Source organism: Pteronotus mesoamericanus, unplaced genomic scaffold (genome assembly GCF_021234165.1).
Source record: "Pteronotus mesoamericanus isolate MK-2021 breed Mesoamerican mustached bat unplaced genomic scaffold, CSHL_Meso_final contig_68, whole genome shotgun sequence".
In the NCBI taxonomy this organism is placed as follows: Eukaryota; Metazoa; Chordata; class Mammalia; order Chiroptera; family Mormoopidae; genus Pteronotus; species Pteronotus mesoamericanus.
This window is the reverse complement of record NW_026555234.1, coordinates 14,884,314-14,910,558: the sequence shown is the minus strand read 5'-3', so window position 1 is coordinate 14,910,558 and position 26,245 is coordinate 14,884,314. Positions and strand designations below refer to the sequence as shown.

Sequence of the window (26,245 nt, the reverse complement as noted above, 5' to 3'; positions counted from 1 at the left end):
AACTCCCATCACTTTGGTTTCGTTGGCTACAGAAGGTATATGTTCTTGTAAAATGATTTTAGATCTTTGGGTCTTAGATTTTCCCTCCATTGTCCTTTGTTGTGAGTTCTCCGCTCAGCCTGCTTGACTTTGATCCCCTCATAAGGAGAGGCTCTTCTGCATTCACGTTTCATTCCTTTCCCTTTGGAAATCTCCTTTGTGAAGCCTCCCTTTGTGGGAGTCAGGTTGGGCAGAGTCCAGTCCTGCTCATTCTGATAACCGCTTCTCATGCGTGCTGGATACCTCAGCAGCACTCACTAGCAGAGGGCCTCCTGGGAAGCGGGGGCTCCTGTGGCCATCTGGTCTGTCCTGTCCTACTCGGCGCCGTGGCAGCCAAACCGGGGTTGGGCTGATTTCAACCTCTTGGTGATTTTTTTTTCCCCTCCCAGATTCCAAAGACGCACTTGCTGTACTTTCATTTGCGATTCCCCCTCCCCGCCCCCATTGCAGGCCAGCAAGTCCAATGTGCTCAGATTGAGCTCAAATTGTAAAGGAAAAAAGTTTGAAGTGTTTCTGTTGGAAAGGAGAACGCCCCCCTTTTGGGTTTCCTGTGCATCTCTACATAACAAAACCGGTAGATTTGTGGGCACTGGGGAAAATTTGGCTTACTTAATTCTATTCGATATACACACAGAAAGCTGAGATTATGAAAACTTTGCTCCTATGATTTCCAAGTGATAACAAACCAGAAGTACCTCTCCCTGTAATAAAACATTTTTTTCTCACAGAGAAACGAGAGCTGGACAGTCAGCATCCCAGGCTGAGCCTCCCAAAAATTGTGCCCTTATTGGCACTTGGTCACCTGCACAGAAACCAACCCTTCTGTCTCCAGGAAGCCCAGGGAAATAGATTGTTTCCACCATTTAATAATGGATGTTTAAACCAAAGAGCATTTTATTTTATTTTTTTAAAGATTTTATTTGTTTATTGTTAGAGGGGAAGGGAGGGAGAAAGAGAGGGACAGGAGCATCAGTGTGTGGTTGCCTCTCGTGTTCCCCCTACTGGGGATCTGGCCTGCAACCCAGGCATTTCCCTTGACTGGGAATCGAACAAGCAACCCTTTGCTTCACAGACTGGCACACAATCCACTGAGCCACACCAGCCAGGGCAACCAAGGAACATTTTAAAGAAAGAGAAAAGTGATCTTTATTACTGGATTGAGTTCAGTAAATTCCTTTCTTTTTGAGGGGAGGGAAGCATAGGAAATAAGAAATTGACGTTAGCCTTGTTTAAAGCAATAAGTATTAAATACAGATAAAATAACTCAGTTCTCCCTTTAAAATTTGTTATGGGCACCCTCTTTTCTAGAGCCATAGAATTCTCCCACATTCACATAATCAAGTGGAAAGCTCTCTCTCTGTAGTTTTAAGGGGTATGGTTAGTAATATTCGCGTAGGGTATTATGTTGAGTATAGTAGGGAAGTCTGCCCAGAAGAAAAGAAAACCCTGCAATTTTAAGACCAGGGATTCTGAAACCAAACTGCTTGAGTTTGAATTCCCAGCTGCACCTCTTATTATGCAAACTTCTCTAAGGCTCAGTTTTTTCATCTATTAAATGGGGATAATAATAGAACCCCTCTCTTAGATTGTCGTGAAATTAAATGAGATTTTTCCTGAAATGTGCTTACAATACTTCCAGGACATAGTCTACGTGTTAAATAAATATTAGTTATTATTTAGGAAGCTACCCCTCCATTCCTTCATCTGTAAACTGGGGATAATAATGAGGATTAAAGGAATTTGTGTATGTTTTTATGCATGTCTGTATTCAGTTATTGTGTTGCAGCATTGTGGACCATAGTGTGTGCTGCTGAAGTGTTCACTTACTCTTATGACAAATTCAAAATGTTTTTCTTAACATTAGAAAGGCAATGTGTAAAATGGTTGAGCGCCTAGAAGGTGAGCTCGAAATGCGACAATTGGGTCTATTGCTTGTTAGCTGCGTCACCTTAATCAAGTTACTTCCCCTCTCTAGGCCTCGGACTTCTCTGTAGAATGGGACTAACAATAGAATCTAATTTATTGGGTCGCTATGAAAACTAACTGGGTTTTCATAGCTCTGTGAAGCACGTAGCACGGGTGCCCGGCATACGTGTACACTGCGTGTTGGGTAGGTGTTTGCTAATATCTGCAGACTGTGTCACTTCAGCGGTTGAGTGGAGCTAGGCAGAGGGTTCTGGGAAGAATGCGGTTTGGGAAGTGGTGCTTTTCCTAAGATCCCTGAAAGGCAGGCGTCTTGTCGTTTGCAGATGTGGTCGCCCTCCTGGGCTTTCTCTATGCCTCCAGTGGAGAGAACACAGGCATTGTGAAGAAGTTGCCGAGGTTTCGGAACCGAGAGCTGGAGGCCACCCGACGGCAGCGGATAGATTACCCTGTGTAAGAACGGGCAGGCAGCGGGGCGGGGTGGGAGGGGCGTGGCTTTTTCTTAATCTGAGGACCAGAGCCGGCTGGTGGCATCCCTTAGCAGGACAAACCTTTTGTCATAGGCTTTGAAAAAACGTTGAGACCTACATGGCTTCAGCAGAATTTGTGGACCCAAACACCTCGAAGCCTTCTTGAGTTATTCTTGCACTTAGCGATCCTCAACTTGCCTTAGACTTTCCATGCCACAGTCCCAGGAAAGACACAAGGCGGGGGGCAAGGCGTTGAAGCCTGAGGCCTCGGCAGGGTTTCAAGTGCAACCAGCCACAGCCAGCACAGACTGCAGCCTCTGTCCGGCCTTTTCTGTCCTGGAAGATTGGGTGAGCTGCTGGAAATCTCCCCACTTCTGATCTTCGTTGATTTCAGCAAAACCCAGATATATATATATTCTTTTTTCCCTTCTGCTGAATTAAAGATGCTAAAAACGGTTCCTGGTTCACCTCAGACTGGATGGATTTAGCAGAGTGATTTAATTCTTCCCATGCTGCTGGCTGTAGAAAGATCTTGAGTCATTTTACTGAGCGTATGTTCTTGCTAAGCTTCCTTGTAATAACTTATCTTCATGAGCTTGCTCAGCTGGGTGGGTCAGGAGGGAGCCGTGTGGCACCATCTGTCTGCGTATCTTACCACTGGTTTGGAGGCCACATGATAAAGCCCAGAATATTCTGAAGGACTTATTTGGTTATATCCCCAAAGAACCTGAGGCCACTGCCCCTTGAACCCCAAACTGTGAAGTGGTTACTGGGGTGACAGAAAGAGCTCTGTGCACTTGTTTTGACCTTGATCCCTCTTTCTTGTGCAAAATGCAGTTACTCCCAGTGTCTCCCTCCAAGCTGCTGGTTACTCACACAGTGTGTGACACCAAGCACGTGTTCAGCAAATATTTGCTGAGTGATTGGTGGATCATATATCTTGGCTAAATCTGTCCTAGTTAGGTTGATGATTGTTACTTTATTCTCACTCCACAAATCAGAGATACGCAACATCTTTTTTTCAACTAAAATAGCCCCAGTGCAGAAATGGAACAATTAGATTAGTTGTTCCATGTCAGTCAGCCAGAACTGTGATGTTCAACCTAATACATGCCTTAAAATAGTATATATGTGTCCCAGTTAGTATTATAGTGATGCCATGGCAGATTATGACATTTTTTCTACCTTGCGCTTTTATCTTTGAAAGCAACAAAATTGCTCAAAAAGCCCTAATTATGCTTTTTCCTTTAATCACCGAAATTAGAATAACTTCTTATCAAATCACCTCTTAATAAACTCCAGCTTTTCATTCTGTGTCTGGCTTTATAAACCTTCATGAAGAATTCGAACTATGGGCACATGAGATTCTCATAGGGCACAGAAACAGAGTTCTGGGTGCAAGGAAAAATGTCTGCTGGCTCTGTGCAATGGTGCTTAACTCCTGTCTGTTACAGTTACTATAACTACCTTTGTCTCAAAAATCAAGCTCTGCAAGCTGATCTCCCATGATGAACACGAAGGCATACTCATCCTTTCGTTGGGAAGAAAGCAATTTACTTGGTCATTGTTAACTATAATTACCTGTTCTGGGATGATATCAATCTGCAGAATTTTTTTCCCCTCACTCTTCTAGGTTTACTGTTTCATTGTGGCTTTATTTACTCCATTATTGCAAGGCCAATCTCTGTGGGATTCTGTACTTCGTGGATTCTAATGAGATGTACGGCACACCTTCTGTTTTTCTTACCGAAGAGGGTAAGTGTAAAACGGAACCTTAAAATGATATATTGTCATTTTCGTAAGCTCTGTCTATGAGCAAGTATGTCTGTGTAGAATAAGGAAGATACTGTCAACACAGCAGTTTAGTGAGAGGGATGGTTTTCAAATGTGGGCTTCAGGTTAAACTTTTATTTTTCCCCTGGAAGCTTAAAATAACTGTCTTCTTTACAAAGGAATGCATTTATGTGATTTTTTTTTTGCTTTGTTTTTGTTTAAAGGAAGAGGGAACACAATCTAGTTTGGTAGTTCCTTAGGACAATTGTTGAAAAGGGGTAGCCACTTCATTCACTCCTGGGCATTTTTTGTCATTTTCATAGAGGTTTAATTTTCCTTTTAGGTCTCTTGCATATTCAGATGCATCTTGTCAAAGGAGAAGACCTTGCTGTAAAAACTAAATTCACGCTACCTTTGAAGGAGTGGTTTCGCCTGGATATCTCGTTTAACGGAGGCCAGGTATCTATGTGTTCCTCCGTCAACCACGCCAGCATCATCGCTTAAAGTTGGGCATTGCTGAAAAGTCAGGAAGCAAGCAAATCTCTAAAAACAAATTTGTGGTAAATGATGAACTCTTTACAGCCATACACTTTTTCAATCAAACTTTTACAGATGGAAGTTTAAATCATAAGAATCTCATTCCATTTAATTGGCTTTTATAGTGCTTCTTTTGACCATATTGTGAATGAGTAAATAAAATAGCCAGCTATATAGCCACAGTTATCTGAAGAATTCAGTGCTTTTCCCCTGGTGAGATAGGCTTTGTGGAGATAAATGGTAAAACAGCATCAGCCAGGTTTATATAGTGTTATTGAGCCACAGCTTTTTTTTTTTTTTCCAGGAAATTTATTAGTTGAGTCGAGAAATGGTTTGACTGTGTTTGGCAGTTGAAACAATTGCTTCTGTTTGGCATAAACAGGCAAATAATAATTAACAAACCTAAGTGATAGTTCTGGTGGGACGAAGGGTCTTTATCTACTTTGTACTATAAAACACTACGCATAACTGTCTCAAACTGTCATAATGCAGATTTTATGGATTACGGCAAATCTGTTGTTATAATTGAAGGCAGTTTCACTTTTCAATCTACACAATGTCAGTATGCTACTTTTTTTTCTGGTCACTTCATTTTCTCATCAGCTTTTCTTATTGATTTGTGATTTTCCAGCTACAAAACTGGAAGAGATGTCTTGTTTGTCTTGTGTATTATTAGATAACACGCAGGCTTCCCTTGGTGGCTACGTTTATCACATTTCCTCTTTTGAAGAGAAACGAAATCAGGTCAGCCCTTGTTGCTTTCCTGAGAAGAGTCTGTGAAATGGTAGCCAGGATTGTTTGTATGTTAGTTTGTTTCTTTAACGACGTTAGGTGACATAGCTGCAGTCTGTGTTTTAGCTTCTTATTTACGTGATGATGACGATGGCATTCTAGCTTGGTCACTGCTTTTCTCCTAAGGTCAGCTTATCTGTATCACTTAGACAGGTATCAAATCATTCGACCAAAATCGCAAATCGTTATTTTGCACCTGCTGTCTGCAAGACACTGTGCTCAAAGAGCTTATAGGCTATTTAGGGAATTAACGTTACGCAGGTGAAGGGATGTCATAAGGTGAGCTTCATTGCCAAACGATTCATATGGATTCAGGGAAGAGGACCAGCGCTTCACACTGGGATGCTCGGGGAAGGGTTCACAGCGAAGGACCCTACGGATGGGCAGAACTGAGGAGGAGGAGCCGGGAGCATCTTAGCGCATCACTGAGGGGAGGGGATAGACCCGTTTGACCACAGTAGAAATTTGCAGCCTGTAGAACACTAATCAAAACAACAACAACAAAAGAAAAAACACCAAAATACTGTCTTTAGTGCTAGAATGTGGAAAATCTTGAATATCGTGGAATTTAGATTTCTACTTGCAAAGCAGCAGGGCCTCATGGAAGCTTTTGGAGCAGAAGAATTGTAAATCAAAGTAGTTCTTTAATTAAAGAGAGGAATTCAATGGCAGAGCACATGATCTGATAAAGCAGGAGAGAAGAATTACGCAGACCAGATGGGGTGGAAAGAAAAAAGATTTTGTTTTTTCCATTCCATCTGGTCTGCCTAAAAAATATAGGTCCCGAAACAATACTTAATTGTTTTTCTACAGAAAATCCACCTCTGTGGTGGGACTGCCATATTCATTGCTTTGACTAAATGGACAAATTGACTTAAAGTGAATGGTTGGTTTAGAGAAACAACTGGTTTGAGCCACTTTCTTCCCATTGTATATGGCTGAATTGGGTTGTTTCGTCTTCCTTAGACACAGTGTTGCAGGCATGTCTTTGAGACTCTGGTTGGGCCAGCACATGCCTAGTAAACACTGGCTCTGGGCTAGACTGCGAGAATGAAAGGGGCCCCTTCACGCCAGGGGTTTATGTTGTAATCCAAGACACCGAGAAGAATATGGGACAACTAATAATAGCTAATAATATCCGGGACAAAAGCTTTGTCTCCATTGAAATGACAGTGACGATTCTCAGTGCTTAGGGAAAGAGAGTGGGAAACAGCAGTGCATGAAGAAAGTTCAGCACCAATCTTGTTTTTCCCCTTAAGGCTTTCATGGAATTCGAGTAAAATTTCAGGAACTCCTTGTATCTTACACATTTCCTTGTCTTCCTGTGCAACAAGCTTTGAAGCACAAATCCACCAAATGAACCTTTGGCTTGTAGTGTAGAACTACCTGAAACCCACTGGGAAAAGCTGCTTCGTAGGTCTTTTTACCAAAGTCATTTGGAGAAATTAAAATTATTAAGTCTTAAAATATACCCAGGGCTAGTAAAGTGCTAAACTTATTTTTGCCAAAACTGATCAAGCACGAGACTGGGCAGCACATTTTGAGTAATTTATACCTGGGGCTGTATTTCTGATGTAGGGCACTGAGGCATAACTGATTCCTGTACCTCTTTCCCACCGTAGATAGTAGTAAGCACCAGCATCGGGCAGGATTTGGAAAGCCACCACAATCAGACCATTAGGTAAGCGCCACCCTTCTTTTTATTCAAAATGTTGCTGGATGAATGTTAAAGAATCTTCATGCCTTAGCCCTCAACCCTAATGTTATTCCCACACCTCCTCATTGAGCTTTCCAAGCATGGACTAGTCTGCCCTATGGCTAGTCTTTGTACTTTTTTCCTTCCTTTTTACTGTCCACAAACTCCCCCGTTTCCCTCACAACCTTTTTTCTAAGCAAGAGAAACTACTTCTCTCTCCAGACCTCATTGTAAATTCTTTCTTTCATGGCACTTTGTATAATTCATTTTCTTTGAAAATTATCTTCTACAAAGGATTCTGAAAAATAAATCAAAATATTAATGTTGCTTATTGAGAATGGTTGGTAATGTTGGCCTAGTATAAAACATAAAAGCAGACAGCCTTCATATTTATGTTCATAATCTAAATTTGAAATGTATGCAACTATTGATATTGGTGTAACTTTTCATCTTTATAGAACTGTTCTCTACAAGAGGTACAGAAACTGAGAATTGGGTCCCTTGCCTTGTATTTCACAATTTTTGAATTTGCTTCTTTCTCCCTGTATAATAGTGGGTTTTATAGTGGAGAACCAGAGGGCAAGCTTCTTTAGGAACTCAAGATATCTCATCATGGCTTGATATTTTTTATATATGTGTGTGTATGTGTGTGTGTGTGAATATATATATATTCAAATGCTTAAGGAAAGTCTAAAGAACAGAAACAGAAATTACCAGTTTTGTATGTATAATTTTTTTAAAAAGGCATCAGGACTGCTGGGCACTTGGGCCAGGCCAGAGGGTCATTCTTCCATCCGGCAGCCGTTTGAGCCCACCACGCACAAAGCTGCCTTTCCAAACAGGCTCCATTCGCTCAGAGTCCCCTCGCAACCCACATTTCCTTAAAAGCCAATCATTACAGAAAGGAAAGCAAACAGGGGAGGAGGCAGGGGAATAAAAGGGCATACACTCTACTTCCCCCCCCCACCCCCGCCATTTCTGTGTACATTGAAGCCAAGCTGAGTCTTTTGAGGCTCTGGACACATAGAACAATTGTTATTCTCATGGCTGGATTAAAGGATTAGAGTTATACAGAAAGGCTAAAGAAGTGGCCTTCCCCAGCCTGCAAAGAAAAGGTCAGTGGTAACCTGATAGCTATATTGTAGCAGAGCCCGAAGACCAGAACAGAAATCTCCACGTGCGCCAAGTGGACTTAGACCAGGCCGAAAGAAGCGCACAGGTGGGAGCGCTGTCGCGGTTCGGGCGGCTGCGGGCTTCTCTGAGGACTTTGCTTTGGGGAAACAGATGATTGTGGCTCTTTGGAAATCCCCTGAGTGCCCTGGTTCGCAAAGGAGGCCCTGAAATTAGGGGTTCGTGTTTCAGGAGATGAAGCCTAAAATAATACCGTCCCCCTTTCTCCCTTGACACACGCCTCCAACCCCAGGACATTTATGACAACTGATTGAATTTCATAGGCTCTTTTTTGGTTTTTTATGTAAGAGCTTCCTTTTCTCCTCAATCCCAGAAATCCAGAGGCTGACATGGGTGAATCGTAGATGGAGAGATCCACAGTGTGATCCAGGGCTGGGATCGGGGTGAGGCAAGAGAGGCAAAAAGTTTACAAACCCTGTAGTATTATATTAGTTTGCCGGAGCTGCTGGAATAAAGTACCACAGACTGAGTGGCTTCAGCAACAGAAATCTATGGTCTCGCAGTTCTGGACACTAGAAGTCCAAGATCAAGGCATCAGCAGAGCCGTGTTCCTGTGAAGGCGCCAGAGAAGGGCCTGATCCCGGCCCCTTACCAGCTCCTGGTAGTTCTGTGACTTGTGGCAGCATAACCCCAGTCTTCACATGGCCTTCTCCCCATGTGCATGTCTGTCTTTGTCCAAATGTCCTTTTACTGTAAGGACACCAGTCATATGGGATTAAAGACCCCCAGTATGGCCTTTTCTTAACTGACTATATATCTGCAATGGCCCTATTTCCAACTAAGGTCAGATGAAGGGGTCCTGGGAGTCCAGACTTTATCCTGTGAATTTTGGGGGTACGCAATTCAACTCAGCAGTAATCCTGGTAAATAACATTTACCACAATTATTTTTTACAATCAAAATTAATGTAACGAATCCATGACGAACAAAATATCACAATGTTAAGAAAAGACAAAGCCACTATGGTCACAGAAGATTACAGAGATGCGGATGGACTGCCAGGGACACAGCAGTTCAGCACCCCAGTTAAAGTGTTGAAGGGACTCCTCACCTGGTGACCCCGGCAGTGCCCAGGCCGGACCGAGGGCGCGCGCGCCGCCACCGCAGTGGCCCGGCCGCGATCCCTGGAACCGCCCTCAGCAACAGAACAACTAAAGAGGTAACACCAGGCCCACTGGGTCCCTGCGTTCGATGTTTGGAATCCCACGTGCAGAGTGGGCCAAGCCGGTGAACTAAATATTCCAAATGTTTGTAGGAGATCCAAGGAAAGGCTTTAAAACCCCTTTCTAGTTGTTCTCGAAATGCAAGCATAATGGTCACAGCTCTCCCACCACGTTGCTATAGGAAGATCAGTCACTAAATGCTCGAAAGTGCAGTGCTGCTCACGAACAAGAGGCTGCCGGGAACGCTGGGTGACAGGCAGCAACTGCAGATCTGTGTAGCGTTCAATTTATCCGTCCACCCATCCAGTGCATGCTCACTCACCCCACCCGTCTGCCACATGCCAGGCACAGTGCTAGACTCTTGGATTAAATACAGCCAGTCCCTGCTAAAAAGCCTGGTGAGGGAAATAGATCTTAAACAAATTCACAAGTGAATGTAAAATTACAAGTTGCGGAGAGTACTGGGAAGGAAGGGAGTGAGGCAGCCTGAGAAGATGACGAGGGGGCCAGCGTTTAGAGCAAGTCTTGAGGAAATGATATTAAAGATGAGAACTACTCTTAAATGAAGCTCTTTCCTAATTCCGTGTGAGGTGTGTTGGACAACGCCGCCCATCGCCCATTTTTCCGGGCTGCTGCTACTCCGCAGTAATAAACTAGGGCGTGCTCTCATGTCCAGATAAAGAGTCGAGACAGTATGCCAGCGTGTCAGACATTTTTGAAAGGGACTGTTCTGGGCTTTGGAAGAGTCTAGCTCAGCTTATATGTCAGCGAAATGGATGACCATTGAGCAGTGCACAGTACAGTGAATCACTGTAATCCTTGTGCCGCCGCCGAGGATGTTAGAGGAGAGGAATGCTGGAGACCGTGATGGGGAGATCTCTTTGGTTATATCACAATAATGGTAAGGAAGACCTGAAAGTACAGTCCAGGGCCATAGGGACCAAGTAATTAATCGGTCAGTTAAAACCTCAGTTAAAGCAAGGATCATTTAAAAATGATGCCTTAAATATTTTATTTTAATTAAAAGGGAGAAACATACATTCATTTGCCAGTCTTTCTACATAGAGCCCACCCTTTGAGTGTGAATCTCTCGACTGGCGTTCTCTCTGATGATCTTGCACAAACAGCATGCCATCTCTGTACCTTCCAATGAAAAGAAAATGAGGACACTTGTGAAACTCTCAGAGCCCCAGATCCATCTAGGTGTCTTCGATTTCTTTTCCCAAACAGTTGTCTTAATTCCACACCACGTTTTTTAGTCACCATCTCTTTTTTTACTGAGTCTACCCAAAGCATTCAACTCAGTTTTTACAGAATGAACTTCTGCCCCAGCCACCGTATTTTATTGGGTGACCTGATATTTAATTAAATTGTATGATTAAATGATCATACAGTTGTCATTAAGAGGTTTGGGAACAAACACATCTTCCTCTTACTAAGCATGTAACTCAAGAGAGGGTAACAAAAGCTCAACATTGGACTAGGTTAGTAATCATAACCATAAAGGTATGGAGCCTGTTCTGTGCCAGGAGCTGTTCTAAATGCTTTGTTTAAATACTAGTTCATTTAATCCTCACAACAACCTGTAGACCATTACTGGGGTGATCTCCATTGATAAAATGAGAAGACTAAGGCTCCAGTAAAGAAGCACCCGGCACGTTGTGGGGGGGGGGGGGGGGGCGTTGGCGCGGGGGGAGGGGGATGGTTACGAGGAGTTCCGTAAAGAGAACTTTCACGGCAGAAGCATTGTTTCACATCCGCTGAGGGCCAGGTATTGTCTCAGGAGGATGGTTCAGCCCTTGCCAAGGCCTGGAAAAACAGAATCAGTTCACAGCTCTGAGGTATAATAAGTTTGAGGTCCCACATGAAAAAAAAAGGGGGTGGGAGACTCTCCTCTCTTCTCCTGGCCTTTCAGTTCTGCAAAGAGAAATATCAGGAGGTGAAGCCTTTTTTTCCATGTGAATTGCCTTTGTATAGAGCGTGTTTCTAAGTGTTCACTGTGGCTGCCTTCAGTTGATACTATCTGCAAATGCCCATTTTGTCACTCTTTTGTCTTCCTTTCCAGCCAGGTGTACCTGCTAAGGGTCAGGTTGCTTGCTCACAGCCAGTCCATCACCTCTCCTGGGATGACCCCAGGTTGCTTGGCTTTTCCTGATCCAACCGCTGGTAGCCTGCTCTGTCCCCACAAGCCTCGCCCGGCCTCTCGCCCCCGTGGCTCGCCAGGCTCCTGGCCGCCTGCCTGACATGTTGTGCTCTTTCTTTCCACTTCCATCTGCCCTCTGCACTCCCTGGCTCTTTGCTCTTCTCCTGGCTTCTCACTTGATGCCTGTCTTGGCCCCTCCCCCTTGCTGTTCACATATGCTCTGATTGCACCTTCTTGTTTGAATTTTTAAATGGTTTTAAAAAATCAAAATTGTATGAAAAGGTACACAGTGAGGCCCTGTCCCTGGCCGTTCCGTCCCCTAACCCCCTCCCCCTCCCTGTGCCGTGGGAAAATACTGATTTTTTTCCTGTATGTAGTTTTACAGTTTTTATGCAAATACCAAATACACACACACACACACACACACACAGACACACACACACACACACACCCCCATTCTCCTCTCTCCTAGATAAAAAGCATACCCTTTATTCTGCACTTTTATTTTTATTTTGACCTAACAGTGTGTTTGTGAGATCCCTCCAGGTCAGCACTCAGAGCCCCACGTGCTTTCTAAGCTGTACAGTAATGGAGCGCAGGGCCAGGCCCGTCGGAGGCTGCGGCTCAGCCTGCACTGAGAAAACACCTGGAGTTTTCCAGGCTTTGGTGAATATAATCAATGCTGCGAGGAGCAACGTCGGGCATTTTATTTGTGCTGACCCCGTTTTCCTTCCTGACCCTTTGAGTCTTTCAGGACACAGTGGACTTGCAGGGGATCACCTGTGCTGGCCTCTTCTTTTTGGCCAAGGCCTTTGACCTTAATGTGGCCCTCTCCTCCTAACTCTGAATTTATATAAGTTTTTATCTAATAGGATATGTTTTTGGTTTTCCTTCACAGATACCTTCTATCCATTGAAAAACTTTCTTTTTCCTTTTAGAGCAAAATAGCTCCAGTTATGACCAACAATTTCAAATAATTTTAATGATTCCAAACAGTTTCATCAGTTTCAACAGCCGGTCCTTTGTGACAGTGAGCCAGACACTTGGCTAGACATTTTATGTCTTATATTTCACTTAATTTTTTTAACAACCTTGTAAGTGAGGAGCTTAATTTACTAATGAGACAACAGTCTCAGAGGGGTTAAGCAACTGGTCCAGGGTCACACGGCTGGTAAACAGCGGAACTGGAATCTGAGCCCCACTCCGCCTGACCCCACGCCATCTCATCTGCTGGAGCCCAGAGTGAAGGGCTTACGCAAATTTGGGGTCTAAGTCAGTGAGGGTCGGTGAAAGAGTCTCTTTTTAAATATCTAGTTCAAACCCCTCAAAAGCTTTGTTTTTCTGTAGCTTCCGGGAGGATTTCCACTATAATGACACTGCTGGGTACTTCATTATTGGAGGGAGCAGATATGTGTCCGGCATCGCAGGGTTTTTTGGACCCCTGAAATACTACCGCCTCCGCACTCTGCACCCTGCACAGGTGAGCCCAGGGGATCGAGGTGCAGTTTGTGGGTGCTCATGCGTGCGCAGCTCAGGGGCCCGGAACCCCATGTAAACAAAAGATTTATTTAAGCTGGATCTCTCATCGCCTCTGTCCTTAAACATTATTAATATTGAGTTCTTTACCCTCGCTAACGCGATAATAGATTTCTGTTAACGTTTGGTTCATTTAGTACTCATAAAATGGAAACCATTTACTTCCTCTGTTTTAATAACCACTGGCTTAATTATAGAGTAGGTTTTTATCAGGCTGTTGCCTATCCAGTGATTAAGCTAATGAAAGGAGAGAGTCTTAGTTATTTGGTAAAGCTTCTTCTATATGCTGTTATTTAAAGTAGCAGAAAAGGAGCCAGTGCAGCAGATGAGACCCTGGGTTCCATTCACGGCTCCCTCCAGAAACGGCCCCGGCCCCCCGCTCACTGGCTGGCCCAGAGGGCTTTGTACCCAGAACTGCATCTGCTGTTGGGTGGTCTCATATCCAAAGCCCGCCTGCAGGTGGCGCTGGCCTGGGGACCTGGCCAGCGCCAGCAAGCTGCTGCCCCATAAGGGGGTTCTTCACGGCAGCTGCTTTTTCTGCCTGGGTGAGGAGATCACTGAATTCCTGAACAAGGAGCAGTCTTCCGTTCCCGTGACCCTGTGGGGATTGTTCTGGGAAAGGCAGGAGCCGTTAGACAAAGCCATGGAGCAAAAATGGGAATCCCTGCCACCCATGGGTGCACCTTAGTACCCCTGTTGAGAGACCTGCTACTTATTGAGCACTTACAGACCCTCATTATGTTCAATGTACTCTTTTTGTGTTCTACTTTACAAAAAAAAAAAATCACTTCTTGTTACAACCCACTAAGATGATTTCATGATCCTCTAAATGGATCACAATCTGCATTTTGAAAACCACTGAGTTGAAATAAGGCCTCTGTTCTAAGGGAGCTTCCTTATCTCTCAAGTCGTGAAAGACTGTGATACGTGCATTAATTCAGATGGGAGCACAGTGTTCAAGAGCATTGAGGCAGGAACATGGGCAAACAGGTGAGGGTGGGCCAGAGTGTTAGGGAAGCCGCCCTGAAGCAATGACCTTGAATCTGGCCCTTGGAAATGGAGTAGGAGCCTGCCAAGCAGAAGAAAATGGGAGAAGGGCTCCCAGTCAGCTCACTCAGCATAAGTAGACTGAGTGTCCCTTGAGAACTAGGGGGGAGAGGGACATGATTTTCTGGGGACAGCACGCAGCAGGGAGGAAGAAGAAGGTAGAGGCCTTGTCTCTGAGAGACCCCAACATTGAAGAAGCTCTATGGAGGAGATGGCCCAAAAGGAAGCGAGAAGGAAGTGGCCAGAGCCAGCATGTCCTTGGATCACACTCTCCCTTAGCAAATCTAGATCAGATGATCTGAGTACAGACAAGCCAGCTGGTGATATCAGTGGGAGAAGGAAGTCAACCTGAACACAGCCTCACAGGTATCAAAGAGTGTTCGATGACAGCTGTTGTTCATTCGAATTTTCTGCCTTCTTGTAGATTTTAAATCCCCTCCTTGAGAAGCAACTTGCTGAACAAATCAAGTTATACTATGAAAGGTGTGCAGAGGTTCAAGAAATAGTGTCTGTGTACACATCCACAGTACAGCAAGGGGCCGGGAGCCAAGAAGCATGTAAGTATTGAGTTTCAGGAGAGCAGCCTGTAGCTCTGTGCATTTGTTTGTGTCAACCTGTTTGGCTTCTCTCTAACGGGGTTGAAATGGAACATCTGTGACTTGACCAATGGAGAGAAGTATGACCTCCACAGGTGGATGCAAGTGAAAGTGTGCCTTCCACCTGGATTCCAACAAGACCCGCAGCCGCCAGCAGCCCCACCTGCCTCGTAGCTTCCAGCATACGTGATTTAGTTTAAGAATACAAATGAGAGTGTTTTGAGCCTTGCATTTCATTATTCCCATTCATAATGGGATCTTAGGCCAACCTAAGAAAATAAAAATGATTTGGAAAATAAATTAATCATTAGAAATGTTTCCCCATCGGTGCACTTTTGTCTTGGACCATTAATATCTGAATATTAGCTTTCAGAAATGTTGAACAATGACTTTGTTGTTCAGGGCTCGGTTTTATTTTTTAAATCCTTGGAATCGACTCAATCTGGAAGACATTGGTAATTTGCAACAGAAGGAATGAATTTCAAATAGACTGCTTTCATGCCTGCTTATATTTGCACGGACATCTTTTCACTCATATGGGGTGTTTATCTGTTATAAAACTTGGTCTGGTCTTGTCTTCCAATGTTCGAGCTTGAATCTGGCACTTATCAATTTCTCTGTGCCGTGGATCTTCTTGCTTGATAGGGTGGCAGTAGAGTTAGTCCCATATGTTTCTTCTGGAAGAGAAGTTCCTGTGGGGCCTTTGCCATCAGCAAAAGCAAATTGAGTATTTCAGTCCTGCCCACATATCTCACTGTCTCCAGAGCTGAACTTCCTGTTTCAGGCCACAGAGGAATGAATGGATGTGTCTTGAACATACCCCAGTCCAATAGGGTTTGCGTAAAAACAGTCCCAGGGAGTGATTAGAGATGGTGATAGGTAAACGTGGAAAGGCAGCGCTTCTGCAATTCAATTTAAGAATAGGCTATACTGGTCCCCAGCTGCTGCTCTCACCGCTGAGTCATCCAGAAAATACGATGCTGTCAGAGAGGGGGAAGATATATAGGAATAGTAATATCCTGAACAGGAAAGAAACTGATTTCGATAACTGATGAAATTTTAGGAGAGATAGCCTGAGTTGGAAGCCCAGCCTTGCACGCTGATCTGTTTGGGGGCCTTGGGGAGACTTTTCTAACATCTACTGCCTTGCCTCCCTGGGGGTCTTTGGGCTTTGCTCCTCAGCTCACGCTGCCAACAAAATGGCCTAGATATTGGCCTCCTGGGGACCAGTCCGAGGCCAGCTGCTCATTCTGCAGAATTATTCAACAGCCATCAGCAACTTTGGCACATTTCCCTTGGACGTGGCTTTGAATGTGTGACCTCAAGGCAAAAGCACCGTACCAATTTCAAATCCCTAATGCACCGCAGTCCATACCCAGTAAGGTTACATCTGACCTCTTATTTCTAGTTCTGCTTAGGGTAAAGGGGTGGAGAGAGGTGAGACTTACGCTTCCCTTTCCTGCAGGTGACCTGCAGAACTCCTACCTGGACCTGAGGCGCAGGTACGGGAGACCCTCAACGTGCAGAGCCTTCCCCTGGGAAAAGGAGCTGAGAGCCCAGCACGCCAGCTTGTTCCAGGCCTTGCTGGAGATGGGTCTGTTGACGGGTAATTGTGTCTTTGCCTTGCCTTTGGATGCTGGTTAGGAAGGCTCCCTGTTTTCCCACTCTTTCGCTCACCCTCTTTGGTGATTTATGCCTCCAAGTTATTTTTAACCCTAGTCTTCTAGCTTAACTTTAAATTTAAATTCTGCCTTGTCCACAGCCCTCAATATATTTATGCACATTTCCAACACTAAATACAAAAACTTCTATTTAGGAATCGCTTGAGCAATTCCTTTTTTTTTTTTAAGTTAATTTTTTTTTTTATCCTCACCCGAGGACATTTTTTCATTGCTATTAGAGAGAGCAGAAAGGAGAGGGAAATGTTGATGTGAGAGAGAAGCATCGACTGGTACTAGGGATTGCACGCACCTTGACCAGGGGCTGTTAGTGCCAAGGCTGGGGATCAGACTTAGAACCTTTTGGTTACTGGATAATGTTCCAACCAACGGAGCCCCACGGACCAGGGCTCAAGCAATTCTTTATTTAAAGCCAAGGCCACAAGTAGACAGCCTACAGCCAGAGCTGACCCCCAAATGTCATTGGTTTGACACACATATTGTTGCCAATTAAAAAAAAAATTGCCAGATTCAAAAACCTTGTGTAACAATGCAAATTTTTAGCTTTTCTCAAAAAAAAAAATTCAAAGGCCTGGCCGCCTGCCCTACGTGGCAGCCATTCCGGAGGCGTGTGGTCGGCCCCCGCCTGCAGGGGCCGCTCGCGGCCTCTTCTCTCTGGGCTCCAGCACCACCTGCCTTCATGAATCCTACTTGCCTGGCCCATAGGCACGCGAATGGGAGACCCCTGATTTAAAGTGCACTTTATGTAGCATCTTGAGAATATTCCCACGTGTGGCCAGCTCCTCCCTTCTCAATGTGGCTTTGCTGACACCCTGTAAGGCCACAAGGTTGCTTGAAGCCACATCTGTTAGAAAGGAGAAAAGCTGGAGATGTTCAGGGACCGGGATACAAAGATGGAATGATGGTAACTGTTGTCGTGGTCAGAGGCAGCCCGCGGTGCACCTGATATACAGCTAGACCCTTGAGTCAGGGCATTGCAGAAACTGACTTTTTCATGTAAGAACTTGCATTCAAGGGGATGGATTTCCACTGCAGACAGTGACCCCCTCCACTGTCTGCAAAGAATTCCATCCATACGCGAAATTTCATCTTTTGTTCATTTGATGCTTATGGAGTGGCCGCCTAGGTACGTGACTAGACCTCAGAGGTAGGTAAGACAGTACAGGGTCCCTGCCCTTGAGGGACAGACTTGAGAGCAAAGGAAAAAAGTAATGCATTTGAATAAAGGCCGTAGAAAGAAATGGCAAAAGGAGGGAATGATCAGTTCTGCCTGGAAGGCTGGGATGTTCAGAGAAGGCTTGCTAGTGGAGTGACTCTGGGACTGATCCTTGAAGGGTCAGTAGGTGTTTAGCAGGTAAGTAAGGTGGGGGCGGGCCCTGCAGGCAGAGTAGCTGCAGGGAGGCCGGGTCAGCACAGCAATTGTAATGATGTGCAGGGCGTTTGCGGGGCAGGAGGAGGCCTGGAGAGGGAGGGTTCCCACCTGCGCGCAGATACCATCCTGAAGAGTTCGGGTTTTTCCTTGCAGGTGAGGACAAGGACCTGGTTTCACTCCGGGGGTAGAGGTGGGATCAGACTTGGGTTTTTGAGGTCGCCCTGGCAGCAGTAAGAGGTTGGGGGAAGCAGGGGTATGGAGCTGGAAGCAGGCGTCCTTTGTCGTGGTCCAAGGGGGGAAGATGCAGGCCTGAATCGAGTTAATAAAGGCTGTAAAGAGGCTGGCCCTGAAGGACTCCTTCAGAGTCAGGCAGGGGAGGCTGCGTGGAGTCGTGTGGCAGCATAGCCTCTGGGCCCAGGCGGCCTGGCTCTTGATTTTAACTTAGCTCTTAATGGCTGTGTGCTCTTGGGCAATTACCTTACTCCTCTGAGCCTCAGTTTCCTCCCCCGCATGATGGGGGGTGACAATGGTTCCTCTCTCAGAACAGTATAACGACACACAGTGAGCTCTTTGTGAGTAGTACTTCTTACCCTTGGCACTATGGACATTTTGTTGTGTGGGATCTGTCCTGGGCATTGTGGGATGTTTAGCTGAGCTTCTGGCCTCCACCCACTAGATATCAGTAATACTCCCTCCCTCCCTTCCTCCCTCCCTTTCTCGAGTTGTGACAACCAAAAATGTCCTCAGGCATTACCAGATGGCCCCTGGCTGAGAACCACTGCCATGTAAGTGTTAGGGATGTTACGTTGGGGCAGAGACAATACCCAGGCTGTTTTTGGTCCTCTGGGAGGTGGTGGACCACACCCCACAGCACAGGCAAACAGGAGAGGAGGGGGCTGCGCTGGATTGTGCGTGCAAAATGGGTTTTATGAGATTTCTGATCATATTTAAATGTCATTTTGCTGATGGCGAACGCGAGCAAATCATTTTCACGATTCTTTTCAAAGTAAATACTCTCAATGGAATGTTTTCATGTTCTTTTTCCAGCTCAGAAGTTTTGTCTGTAAAAATTTAGAATCATTTTCCTTCTCTGTAGAAGTCTGGAAATGGAATTTAATTAAAAACCCAAATCATGAGCTCCCAAACCCCAAGACTCTGTGGGCTGCGGTGCTGGGTCTCCGTCCCAGCGCAGCCCGGCTGAGGACACTGCTGGCCCCAACCCCCGCCCTGCCTTCTGCCCTGTTTTTCTCCGTTTCGCAGCCCTGTCCAGAGGCCTGGGCGGCCTCTGCAGAGGGAGGGCACGGAGTCCTCATTAAAATTCATCTCTGCCTGGCGCAGGGCCCTTGCTGGGGGCTGCTGTCACGGCGCCCTCCCGCCAACCCCGGGGAGATCGCTGTCAGACATTGTGCCCATTCCCCAACGAGGCGGGGAGGAATGCAGAAACTTGGATTTCGTAAATCGAGGGTAAAAAATAAGTGCATATTTTTTAACACATCTTTCCTCTGATCTATAAAAAGAATAGTAGTAAGACTGTGTGACGATGTATCCATTCCTGGTTTCTCACATACCCTCCTTGCCAAGTTCATCCTGCCGTAAGAGCCTCGCTGGCTGTGGGGTGCTTTCAGCAGCTCCAGTCAGTAGCAGCTCTGTTTGCCTGGTTTTCTGCGGCCGCCCTGAGCTGTCCAGTCTGTTGGCTAGTGGACTTTTAATAAAGTCCATCTTCATCGTACTACATTTTTCATCTCTGAGACAAGCTATGAGAATGGAGGCGAGGATCAGCTGACTGAGGCTTGGAATTCTTGCTGTGGGAACGAGTAGGTGCCGTCCTGGAGATAAGGAGCTGAGCCGTGTGAGGAATTTCTTAAGTCCCTCACATCACAACGCCGTCCATTCATTCACTAAACAAGTATTGACCGCGTGCCATCTGTGCGCCAGGACAGGACAGCGATGGGGCCGTGCTTATTTACCTTGAGGTAAATATAAAGAAAATAGCGAGTCCCCTAATGTGTAGAAAGGGAATGAATTGCTATGTGGAATTCTCTTTTGCTGGCATTTCGAAGAAAGGAAAAAAAAATAAGGCAGTGTGAGACAGTGGCCTGTGATTCCCAGTTCTTTGCGACGGCATCATCTCTTTTCTTGGCAGCCTCTCCTCAGCGAGACGGCCGACGCCATTTCCAGGCCGCCGCGCGCGCACACACGCTTCAGGCTCCAGAGTGTTTTCCCCCCACACGGTGCGATCTGAGGCGGATCATCTGCTCTGTCTCTGAGCCAACAGCACACACTTCAAAGGGGCCGTGGGAACATTTCAGGGGGTGGAGAGTCAGAAGCTTGGGCTTTGTCAGCAACCGGCAGAGAGGGTGTGATGGAGCGTCCTCTGCATTCCGGCCAAGCGAGGTCAGGAGTGTCCCTGCCTTCCCGTGTTCCCGAAGATGGAGCTGTGTGTCCTCCTCCAGGAGAGAATCCCCAGGTGTTTTTACACCCTCAGTCTCAAGGGGCTATAATTAAAATCATATACATAGTTTGTGTGGGAAAATACAAGTCACATAAAATTACCTGTTGTATCCCTTTTAAAGTGTTCTGTTTCGTAGTGTTAAGGACATTCACATTGTCCTCAACAGATCTCTAGAACTTTCTCATCTTGTAAAACTGAAACTCTGTACCCACTAAACAACCACTCCCCATCCCCCCTCAGGCCCTGGTACCCACTATTCTACTTTCCGTCTCTACGAACTTGACTGTTCTAGATCCCTGATATAAGTGGAGTCACTTAGCAGTGTTTGTCGCTTAGCATGAAGTCCTCAAGGTTCATCCATGTTGTGCATGTGTCAGAATTGTCTTCCCTTTTAAGGCTGAATAATGTTGCGTGGTATGTGAACCACATTTTGCTTATCCATTTATCTGTTGACGGACGTTTGGGTTGCTTCCACCTCTTGGCTGTTGGGAACAGTGCTGTTACGAGCGTGGGTGTCTTTTCAGGACCTGGAGCTCGGTTTTTTTTCAATATACACTCAGAGGTGGGATTTCTGGATTGTGTGATAATTCTACCTTGAATTTTTTGAGGAACCACCATACTGGTTTTCATAGTGGCTGCATCATTTTAGGTTCCCACCAACCGTGCACAAGGGTTACAATTTTTCCACATCCTTGCTAACACTTGTTATTTTTCTGTTGAGTTTTTTTTTTTAATAGTAGCCAGCCCCATGGGTATGAGGCATAACTTATGTTTATAATTTATATACTGGGGAAAGTCTTGTTTAATAGCAATTAAGAATCATGCTGTCATAAAGCGACATAATGTCTGTGAAAGAGCTTCAGGGATAGAAAGATACCATGTGGATATGAGGGACAGGGATGCGCGAAAAGAGCTCATCTCACTCTGCCCTGGATTACAGCCATTTGAGCCTATGTGTGCCTCTGTCACTCGCGCAGTTGCAGGCTTGTTGAGGGTCGTGCACACAGTGTAAAGTATCCCACTTAAACTTCTAATTCTGCACAATGCCTTCACAGTGCTGGGCACACGTGAGCTGTTTAGTTATCCGTTCTTCTTCCACAGGATCCTACACAGCATGTTTCTGTATCATTTCCTCAAAGAACATACCTCACCGCCACCTTCCACGCCCCCCTTCTCAGCTCACCTGCCCTGCAAACAGCCTTCAAGTCCCAACTCCGAGACTGCCTCCGCACGGCATCTTTCCTGTCGCCCAGGCAGACGGCTCCATCTCCCCTGCTGTCCTTGCCATTTTGGAAGGTCCCCTTTACGCGGACCTGTCCTGCTGCCTTTTGTTGATGTGCCCGCCTGATTCCACAGTGGGGCTTAGACAGCAGGAACAGGAGCTAGGGTTTCTTTGCAGACCCTTAGTAAATATTTGTTAAGTAACTGGATGCCCTCGGAATGAATAAGTGGTCCCATTGTAAGTACTAAAAAAAAGTCTGTGTTGGGTCAGTGAGTCACTAAAGGAACACGGAGTTTGACTTCTGGGAGACGCAAGTTCAAGGTCAGCACTAGCCAAGCCATGACATTCCTCCAGACTGAGAGTTCTGTAGGCTTACTTGCTTTCTCTCTCTCTTTCTCATTTTTAAACACACTCCTAAGCCTGTTACCTCTCAGGAGCTGCTGTCCTGGCTCTGAAAACACCTCTACAAACATAGTTCTGTTTCCCAGGACACTGTTCACCAACTCTCCCTGGCAACGAAAGGAGACCAGGCTCTTTCTCAGTCTGTGCACACCCATTACAAAAGAGCTCTCCAAACGCAGCCCTCGGAGTTCTTGCTTTCCTATGTCTGCAGTCTAGTTGCTGAGGTATGCAGGTGCCCAGAGGTAAAAACAGCCCCTTGCTGCATAGCACCCATGTGCTGGGTACCTCCTGGCACTATACTGGGCCCTGGGGTGACCATGATGAAAAGCATAGACCAGCCCACACACAACCCTCTGCCAAGTGCTAGGCAGTGCGGGGGAGGGAGGCCTCCCCCGCATGTTGACAGCTGATGTGCCAACCTGGTATAAAAGGCAGCTGTCCCCTCCAGTGGTTCCCACTCTGAAGTACCACGGGACTTGCTCCTTGCCTCCCAGAGTTGGCATGCCTTTGAATTAGAGGTGGCAGCACTCCCCAGGGCAGCTAGCTCTGTGCAGCGCATCTAGATGTGGCAGAATACCCTTCCTAGCTTCCAGGGCTGCGGCCCTGCATCCCAATTTCCTTGCTTGGCATGGGGATGCTCCGGTGCTGCTCTGTCCCCAGGTTTACCGCTGGCCAGGTGCTGGTTGGCTTCCTGCACTAGACCCCACGTTCAGGTCTTCAGGGGGACCGTTCTGATCTGTCAACCTCTTCATTGTCTCCTGGGGAGCCTCCAGTGCTCCAGGAAAGCGGCTCCTGGCAGAGCATAGAAATCGCCCTATTAGCATTTGGCTTTTTCTAACACTAGGATGGTAGTATTTCAGTATGCATGATTTTTTACTTTTTAAGAGGTGTGCTGGCTATTTCTTTTTCTCTCCTGTCACTTTTTTTTTTTTGTCAAAATGGAATGCTTTGAACTCAAAAACCCTTTGAATGGGGCTTTGGCATCTAGGGAGAAGAGGTGGTAGGAACTGAGCTGGTAAAAGGCTGGAGCGACAATGGAGGGGGCGGCCGGGCTGGAGGCCAGAGAGCTGGTTGCGGAAGGAGTGAGGAAGGGCACGGAGACTCAGGAGGTGGCAGGTGGGACTTGAAGATAGAAGAGGACAGGGGAGCGGGCCAGCCTCTCCGGACATCTTCCCGAAGGCCAGAACTGCTTGCTCCCTTCCCCCGTTTGATCCTGCCCTGGGCCCCTCTGAGCCCACGGGAGTTGGCGACTGTGGCCCCAGGAAATCCGAGGTCTGCCAGCAAACGGTTTGCAGAAGAAGGCCTCCCGGGGATGGGCTGGCCCCCCAGGGCTGACGCCACCTGTGTGTCCCGTGTTCCCCTGCAAGGCCGGGCCTGCCGCCTGCCCCAGGCTTTGCTGGGCCCAGTGCAGGGAACAAGTGTGCCGGAGGGTTGCTGGCCGCATTGGCTTTGCTCTGTTTGTTTTTAACTCTTCTCATTTTCGCCGACAATTGCCATGTGTATTTGGAGGCTGCAAAGTGCGGAGCGTGGAAATGATGTTACTTAATAATGCTGGGATGCTGTGTTCTTTAAGAGCTATTTGCATTGTTGTTCATTGCAGAACCATCATTTTTTTTTATTTAAAAAATCATACATTGTAGCTTTTTTTTTTTTAATTCACAGAAGCACAAAGAAAGGGCCGTACTCTTCCTGCTGAGATAATTCCTGATGACAGTACCAAGCGGGGGAGGGAGGGTGGGGGGAGGGGGGAAGGAGGATTCCTTGTATAAAACCAGAAAATTTGCACAGTACGGAAAAGTACAAATAGTTTACTTTTGAGATTGAAATAAGCCACCTCCTTAGGTCTCCAAAACCTAGTGGGGCCTGCCTGATCAGAATGCAAATAAGGAATCCCCTGTAGGTGTTTTTTTTTTAAACTAGTAAACTTGGTGAAGATCTTCTTTTTCTGGCTAAATGACATTTCCTCCTTTCACTATTTTTTCCACTTTCAAACTTCTGCTTTGGATGCATTCCACCTTTTGGAAGCTTGAGACTAAAAATGACTTTCCTATTGATGTCCCCATCCCTCTCACAAGAAATGAGCCTGTCTTTCACCTTCGGAATTCTCAATCAGATGCCGACGCCGACGCCTTCCACTGGTGGCTACTTTCTCATTTTCTGCTTTTTGCCTCTTTTAACGATGGGCATGCACATGGCAGCCTTATGGTATTGCTGTAAAAAAGAACAAAGAGGAAAATAAACAATGCTGTGCTACCTGGAAAATAGGAAGGATTAATTCGCAGTGCCCGTGCCTGTTGTTTCCTTAGCTTCTGGTGCAGGAAGAAGAAAAGGGGAATATGTCTCCTTTTTCTATTTTGTTTGTTTTTCATTACACTATTAATCTCCATAAATAAGGCATGTTTTTCTTTTAGTTACAGATCGACTAGGAAAAAATGCATATGCTAAACCAGATGGGTTTGCAATTAATAGTTTAATTAAACTGGTTTTAAAATGACCAGTTTCACAAGATCACCAGTGTCATTGTAGCTTTGATTTTGTGCTACAGGTAGAATTTGAACTTTAAAGGATGTGCAAAACAGACCAGTTGTGCCCTGGTCAAGTAGCTCAGTGGGTCTCTCTCTCTCTCTCTCTCTCCGTCAAATCAATACATTTTAAAAAATTAGAAAAGGAGCAGTTTTACTTTAGATATATTTTTAAAATTATATTCACTAATACAGAAACTTGTTTAGATTGTTTTGCAGAGAAAACATTGATTGGTAGTATGTGGGGTGGGGAGTTCATTTTAATATATAAAAAAACTAATGAAGCCTTTTCAACCCTCCTGCATTTCGGTCTGTGAAGTGTTTTTGTGCTAAAGCTTGGAGCTTTGTAAAGGATTTCCCTTTAGCCCCTTACTCTCCAGCAATCCCGGCTACCTGGACACATTCCCGCTAATGATTTCTGGGGTTCTGTGCCAGGGGTCAGCGGGGCAAGTGTTTCATTTGGAGCTTCATTTGGTTTGGAGTCTCTTCTCTCCTCTGAGCCCACAAAGTCCATGTTCGTGGTTACTCAGGCAAAGCTCATCTTAGTTAGGGGTTTGGCAGAGCAAGTGAGGCAGGGATGAGTTGTTAACAAAAGCTAATGTTGCCTTGCTCTGAACGTGCACAGAGAGGCATCTGAGATAGTATATATTTAAAAGTAAACATGTGAATAAGCACAAGTAGAATTTATTTTGCAACTCCATCGGGGTGCTGCCGGCACACTGCATCCAGTGAAGATCTATATCCTGTCAAACAGTTGAGTAAGATGGAATTCCTCTCACAGCTACGCAAAGGGAAATCCAAAAGGAGACCTCCAGACTTGTGGAGGAAGGGGTGTTGTTATTCAGATATATCCCAACAGCTGAGCAGAGAGGAACGTTCAAGGATGTTCACTGCCCTGTTGTTGGTTGTAGCAAAACCACTGGACACAACCCAGGAGTCTAAAAATAGAGGACTGGTTAGAACAGCAACACTGCTATAGAATGCAATACTATTAAAGCTTTAGAAAGAGTGAGCTTCTGACAGCCATGGACAGATACTCATGAGATGTAAGTTAATTTCTAAAAGTTAAGGGTCAGAATCTATGGAGACTTTTTGGGAAGAAAATATGTATATATATATGCAGAGAGAGATGAATTATTTTCTGTGCAAAGGAAAAGTCTGGAAGTATGCACAATGCACACCAAGCTTTCTTTTTTTTTAAAGATTTTATTTTGATTCATTTTTAGAGAGAGGGAAAGGGCAGGAGAAAGAGAGAGAGAAACACCAGTGTGTGGTTGCCTCTCGCGTGCCCCCAACCTGCCCCACAACCCAGGCAGCGTGGCCTGGCTGGGAATCGAACTGGCAACATTTCAGTTCACAGGCTGGCTCTCAGTCCGTCGAGCCACACCAGCCAGGGCACCAAGTTTTTAACAGTGTTTCTCTTCTCTGGTAAAGGATGATTGGGAGAATAATTTTTTAAATGATGAGAATTATTTTGGTACTCCTGACATGAAAACATGTTGAATTACTTGATTATTTATTTATTTAAAAATTCTTGTTTTATAATGATTCTTCTTATTAAAATACCCAGAAGCAGCAACATTTTCTCAAAATCTTCATTAGCATAATATATTCTGCCTGTTTACAGCTCATTTTAAATTAGTAAAGAAAATTTTAATGGAGTTTATTGTACTTTTGAAGCAAAATCTGT

At 45.5% G+C, this 26,245-nt stretch overlaps 1 protein-coding gene across 1 annotated transcript in view; it reads left to right on the top strand.

Moving 5' to 3' along the window:
- Positions 1–26,245, top strand: part of SEL1L3 (SEL1L family member 3) — a 93,232-nt gene that overhangs the window by 21,818 nt on the left and 45,169 nt on the right. Inside the window, exons 3-9 of the mRNA XM_054582011.1 lie at positions 2,289–2,415; positions 4,066–4,187; positions 4,549–4,664; positions 7,157–7,215; positions 13,075–13,207; positions 14,735–14,867; positions 16,372–16,512. Coding sequence (XP_054437986.1) covers positions 2,289–2,415; positions 4,066–4,187; positions 4,549–4,664; positions 7,157–7,215; positions 13,075–13,207; positions 14,735–14,867; positions 16,372–16,512 — 831 coding nt within the window. The remainder of the gene's footprint in view (positions 1–2,288; positions 2,416–4,065; positions 4,188–4,548; positions 4,665–7,156; positions 7,216–13,074; positions 13,208–14,734; positions 14,868–16,371; positions 16,513–26,245) is intronic.